Here is a 6,059-nt window from a genome sequence, read left to right on the forward strand (position 1 = left end):
AAGCCGCGGCCAAAGCCAAGCCGCGGCCAAAGCCAAGCCGCGGCCAAAGCCAAGCCTCGGTGGTATGTTTACATGTGCGTGTGTAGGTAATAAAGCCTGTGACGAACCACGTGGGGGTGCGGCGGCAGGCCCGTGAGGCGGGTTTGCATTTGGTGCAAAAGGAGATTTCGCGTTTCCATCATGAGATTCGGGAACAGTTGACGACGCGTCCGGGTGAGACGTTGGTGTTTGGTGCGAGTCGGGAGGGATTGCCATCGGATGCGGGGCAGTTAACGAGTGAGGTTACTGGATCTTCGCGGGCAGATGACATCGTCTTGAAAGGTTTGTTCCCGAAGGCGGAAGGGCACGCGGAGGTCGAAAGTGCGCGGGTAGCCCGTCAGTTGCGGTTGGCGATGGCTGCGGAAATGCGAGATGCCGCTAGGCGGAAGAAGGTGAAGAGCAAGAAGGCGCGGCACTTTCGGCGGAAGGAGCATCAACGTGAACAGGAGCGACTGATGGAGAGACTGCGACTCGAGAACCCTGAGGAGGCTGAACGGCTGCGTCAGGAGTGGGAAGTCAAAAGAGCCGAGGCAAGACTCATGCTCGGCCAAAAGGCACGTCGCGCATGGTCTCAAATGGCGCGCCGCTTCGGTGGTAAGGCAATGGAACGCACCATCCAAGAAACCGCTAAAGACGCCGACGCCTTCAAGGCCTTCCTTGACAACATGGCCGGACGCGCTGACCCCCAGGGGGATGGGGATCAGGAGGATGAAGAGAGTGAAGAAGAGGATGAAGAGGAGGAAAACCGCGGCGGCATCTGGAACATGAAATTCATGCAACGGGCACGCGAAATGAACGCCGCCGCAGACCGAGAGGAACCGTCCGACGACGGCGAAGCAGAAGAAGACCTCGTTACCAAGTTCCTCAATGCCAAACGCGACGAGGAAGATGCCTATGGCAAGGGGGCTTCTGAGAAAGCCGCCGGTGACAAGAACCGTGGCGACAAAAGCGGGGTCGCGGCTGAACCTCGTTCGGAGGATGAACGTGGCTCAGAAGATAGTTCTGTAATGGATGGCTCTGCAACGCACCTGATGGACACGATATCCAGAAAGAGTGCGTCTCCCAGCGCTGCTAAGAGAAAAATCCTGGAGAGTCCGGAAGACGGGATTGACCTGTCTATCTTGGGCCTGGCGGAGGAGTCGCCGAGTCCGTTCGTGGAGTCGTACTTCAGACTTAAGAAACGACGACGAGCGGTGGAGGCGGAGCCTGTTGAGACGAGCATGACTAGGAGCGAGACGACGGACGAGTTGTCCAAGATGTCGAATTCAGCCGTGGTTCAGTTAGCCTTCAACCTAACCGGCGAAGATGCGGAAACGGAGTTCGCGAAACGTTTGGAGGAGGAGGAGTTGGCTGTTGTGGAGGACGCCGTGGAAACGATTCAGCCGACAGTGATTCCGGGCTGGGGCAATTGGGTGGGTGAGAACTACGTGGACCCGCGTGTGCTCGCCGAGCGTGAGAAACGGGCACAGATGGAGAAAGAGTTAAAGAGGAAAAAACTTGAGCAACTCAGGAAACGAGGCTTAGTGAAAATCAACCCCGAAGCTTGCCGCCCAAAAGACAAGTATCTTGCGGGAAGTATTCCACAGCAATACAGAAATGAAGCACACTATAAAGCCGTCATGGGACAAGGAATAAGCAAAGAGTTCACCACCGTCACCAGTCACAAGCTGACCACGACCCCAACGGACAAGGCACTCCGGGGCAGGGTGATCAGCGCATTAAAAGCGCAGAAATCCTCGTGGAATAATTTTTAGTCACAGCAACACGTCCCTGACAACCCATCTTTGTAAAGACCCACATTCGTGAACCGTTCCAGAAACCTTCAGTCTTAATTACCACAGGCGCTCTACCACCGGCGGCGCGCTCTACAAGCGGCGGCGCGCTCTACCACCGGCGGCGCGCTCTACCACCGGCGGCGCGCTCTACAAGCGGCGGTGGCGCGCTCTACAAGCGGCGGCGGCGCGCTCTACAAGCGGCGGCGGCGCGCTCTGCAACCGGCGGCGGCGCACTCTGCAAGCGGCAGCGGCGGCGACGGCGCGCTCTACCAGCGGCACCTCTCCCTTAATTCGTGGTTGTTTGGGAAGAAAACATTCCCGATTGCTGTCTCGCTGCGCCATCGTGGATCCAGTCTGGCCGGTGTGTCTTTTATTGAGTCATCAAAACATACTATGAAGTCTTTCTTCTGCTGCGTAATTATCGCTCTCACTGAGGTTGCAGGTGAAGGCATCAACTTCGCCCCACCTGAGGCTGCTTTCCAGTCTGCATCTAACGGGGTTGATACGTTGGAAGGACAAGCCGGAGCTTACAAAAATACTTCCGATTACAGGAACTTTTCCGACCGTAGGAGGAATTCATACGACCACAAGAGTTCATCCGAGTATGATGAGATGCTCCCTGTTGACATCGAAGACGACGGTGCAAAAAGTGTCCAGAGTTTCATGGACGGAGACCACTATGGGAGTAACAGATACGGCAGTGACAGATACGGCAGTGACAGATACGGCAGTGACAGATACGGCAGCGACAGATACGGGTCCCGAAGGAACGAGCAGTACGGAGAACATGGTGGAGACCATCATGGTCACCACGGTGATTACAGGCATAACGACCATCATGGCCACCACGAAGGCCGGAATAGCTACGAGGGTCGCAATGGGGGCTTGATGGGTGGGATGAGATTTCAAGGGTTCCCGGGTCGGGTGATAGAGACCTCGCACATTGTGAACTCTCCTATGGGCATGGCACCAGGCATGGGCATGGCACCAGGCATGGGCCATGGGCATGGGCATGGCACCAGGCATGGGCATGGGCATGGCACCAGGCATGGGCATGGGTATGGCGCATGGCATTGGTATGGGGCCTGCCATGGGTATGGCTCACGGTATGGGGATGGGTCCGTCTATGGGTATGGGTGGTGGCATGAGGCCCGTGGGCGCGGTTGGAGTATACTCTGTTGAGCAAGGAATGCCGAGTGCGGGCCAAGGCAGTATGGGTCCGCAAATGGTGGATACTCGGGACAACAGTCCGTTTGTGGGTCAGCATATGTTGGCCGGTGCTGAAGAGCCTGTAATACTCGACGCAGAGGACTACTACCCTCGTGGCTCCCGCCACGAGGACTATCAGCTTTCAGACAATGAAAACGAGGCCAAGTACAACGAGGCCAAGTACAACGATAGCGAAAGAAGAAGCGAGTTTCCGGGCGAGTTTCGAGGCTCCATGTTCGGACCAGAAGATGTGATGCAGCAGTCCATGGACGCCAGGAATGGCCCCCTAGTCGAGAGCATGGATATCCTGCCTTCTCAATAAGGGCAACGGCTCCATTTGAACCAGGGACTCCCTCCACCCGAGCCGGCGGGCTCTCCAACGTCACAATTTTAAGAACGTATAGATAGAACAGTGTATAGATTACGACTTTTATACTCTGGCCCTGGTTATCCATAGACCTGGCGTTGGTTATCGATAGATCTCCCTGTGGCACCTGTTAGCATTCTGACACTCGGGTCTACTCAGCTGTTCTCACAACCATCGCCCAAAAAGCCAGCGGGTGGGAGAACGCTCGGTGCTTTGGGGGTGTGCATCCCACTTCTCTAAAAGCAGTCGGTGCGGACGTGGCACGGCGTCCGGCGGACGCGGTAAGTCAGAATCAACAGATGTTCGAACCTTTAGGACAGGTTTCCGCAACCGTTGGGCGACCGTGGTCTCCGGCAAATAATGCAGGATCTCCAAAGCCGGCACGCTGGACCGGGCTCGCTACAAGGTATGCTGGTGCCTCGACATGAATATCGTCCCAAGTCGTCCAGCTTTTCATTCATGTCTTCGAAGGAGGCGAGACCCTTCAAACTCGCGGCCTTCGGTGCGATCTTGAGGCCTATGGATGTTGATCGCAGCCTCCGGCATCTCTTCTATTACCGCGACTTCTGGCGATTGAGCAAACTAGACAGGCCAGCTACATCGAGGTGCCCTTTCTTGCCCCGCTTTTGGCAGGAACTCCCGTGGTGAGGGCACTCCAATGAGCTGTACTTCCACAGCGGCTCTAGGGTTTGGCGGTTTCTCTCCTTCTCTTGCCTGCGGCATCGTCGATTTGTGAGCTCGAGTGGGCGGCGGCGTATATGGGAGTTTCGTTTGCAAACATTACCGAGTGTCCCTCGGAAGCGCCTGCCGTACTTAGCGGCTTTAACTAGTAGAGGGCGTCCCGAAGTTCTGTTGACCCAGGCCGGCAAGCTTCTCGGCACCGTGCCGTGTTCGTCGAAAAGAACTCGCCAGACAAACGGCCGCCCAGGCGAGCAATTGCCTCCTCCCCAGGTAGGCTGTCGGGAAACACGGCCAGCCCTGATCGTCTTACCCATGGCTTCTTCGAAACGTCTCGACGTCACGCGCATGAACTCAGTTACAAACCGATGCCTTTTGTTGCACAAGGGTCCGAGTTGACGGGCATTGTGGTAGGGCCGGACCAACAGATGTTCACTGTACGGCAAACCATCAGAACCGTAGCCATGGGCTCCGCTCCAGCGGCCGCTACCACCAGGGCAAGGACGACGTCCCCTTGTTGCCGACGGGGGAGAGATCGCGCAGGGCGCGCCCTACCCGGCTGTTGGATTTCTGCCCTCGAATCGCGCCCGGATCGCCCAACTAGTGCCGAGTAGTACGGGTCGTCCACCAGGCGTGGCGGCTGTGAGGGCCTCCTAGAGAGTGAGCGCTGGTCAAGAGGTTCCCGTGGGCTATTGTATACGGGGCCGTGGGAGGGGTGCTTGTGCCATGGCGTCAGCACAGTAAGCCACCAAGCGACACGAATTTGCGTAGGCAAACCAAGACCGACTACAAAAGCTCCTCCAGTAGACCGACAAGACGCCGAACACCCGTCTGAGAGCTGCGCCTGTGGCAAGATCGCGTTGGGGGTGGTGAATGGCGCGTGGGGAGCTCATGCGGATCGTGTGTCCAAGATCGTGCAGAACGAAGCCGACAAGCAAGGCGTCATCTGCACGCCGTTCCCCGGGCAACGCACGTGGAGCCCATCGACGCCCGGCAGGCGGCGACCGGATGGGTTTCACGAGCTCAGCCAGAAAGACGCAGTCGCCATCGTCCAGGCCGAGATGGACGAGCATCGTATCAAGTACTGGCGACTGGCCGTATCAAGTACTGGCGTGTGGCTAACCTCGGCGACTTGATCAAGTCCTACCGCTTGACTCCGCAACTCGTCCAAGATCTAGAGAGACAGGCGAAACAACTCCTTGAGGATGCCAGATCCGTTGCAAGAATAACCGACAAAGACGGGCACGCCGAGCGTCTTGCACCGAACCAACCCCGAGACCGCACGAAATATCACAAGCCCAGCAACGACGGCTGGTACAGGGCAGTTACGCATAAGCCTACGTGGTATTGGAGTACAATGAAGACGGCACAGCCTCCGAAATGCACTTTGCCACGGTTACAACGTGTCTCAACGCAGAAAGCCGAAGCCGAAGGCAGACAGAGAGATTTCTGGGCCCAAGTACGTAGGGATGCAGCCTGCGGGGATAAGATCGACTACGGGAGTTGAGCACATTAGAACGTACGCCGGAAGCTTCACTGTCGCACGACTCGCTCGTCCAGAAACGAATCCGTTTTACGGAACAAACCACCCCTCAAGCCACACCTCCAGTGAGTCGTCGTCTTTTGACCCCCAGAGCTAAGTAAGATACCGAAGGTTTTGGGCCAGCTCCATTAAAGACGACACGGGATCATTTTAATGGATAGATATGAAGCGACTCCTATCAGACCAACTCGACCTCCCAGACCAACTCCACCTCCCAGTAGGTTCGTTGTTCGTTGCCAAAAGGTCCGTTGATGGCAGGACCGGTCGGTGAGATGAAATTGGGGTTTTATGGGATAAGAGACTTTCACGAACTCGTAGCCCATGGCAGGCAACGAAGCGAGTCGGGCCGAAGAGAGGCCCATGCAAGTCGGCGGATGTTGGGACGGCGAGGAGCCCCCATGTGCCGGTGAGAGGATAGCGGTTGAAGTCGGACCGCAATGTCTGCCGG

The 6,059-nt window shown here is 56.9% G+C and overlaps 3 protein-coding genes across 3 annotated transcripts; all 3 read left to right on the top strand.

The window, feature by feature from the left end:
* Positions 1-86: 86 nt before the first annotated feature.
* On the top strand, positions 87-1,793 carry GNI_022110 (Utp14; the record flags this gene model as incomplete). The annotated part of the gene is made up of 1 exon (XM_011136011.1): positions 87-1,793. A coding segment is annotated over one exon (1,707 nt), but the record flags the coding sequence as incomplete, so codon positions are not given.
* A 414-nt stretch (positions 1,794-2,207) lies between these two features.
* GNI_022120 (hypothetical protein) lies at positions 2,208-2,703 on the top strand (the record flags this gene model as incomplete). The annotated part of the gene is made up of 2 exons (XM_011136012.1): positions 2,208-2,499; positions 2,522-2,703. The coding sequence occupies 2 exons, from the start codon at positions 2,208-2,210 to the stop codon at positions 2,701-2,703; spliced, it is 474 nt and encodes a 157-aa protein (XP_011134314.1).
* A 111-nt stretch (positions 2,704-2,814) lies between these two features.
* GNI_022130 (hypothetical protein) lies at positions 2,815-3,345 on the top strand (the record flags this gene model as incomplete). The annotated part of the gene is made up of 1 exon (XM_011136013.1): positions 2,815-3,345. One exon carries the CDS (start codon positions 2,815-2,817, stop codon positions 3,343-3,345), a length of 531 nt encoding a protein of 176 aa, XP_011134315.1.
* Between the last annotated feature and the right edge of the window lie 2,714 nt (positions 3,346-6,059).

This window comes from Gregarina niphandrodes (assembly GCF_000223845.1).
Source record: "Gregarina niphandrodes unplaced genomic scaffold scaffold00003, whole genome shotgun sequence".
In the NCBI taxonomy this organism is placed as follows: Eukaryota; Apicomplexa; class Conoidasida; order Eugregarinorida; family Gregarinidae; genus Gregarina; species Gregarina niphandrodes.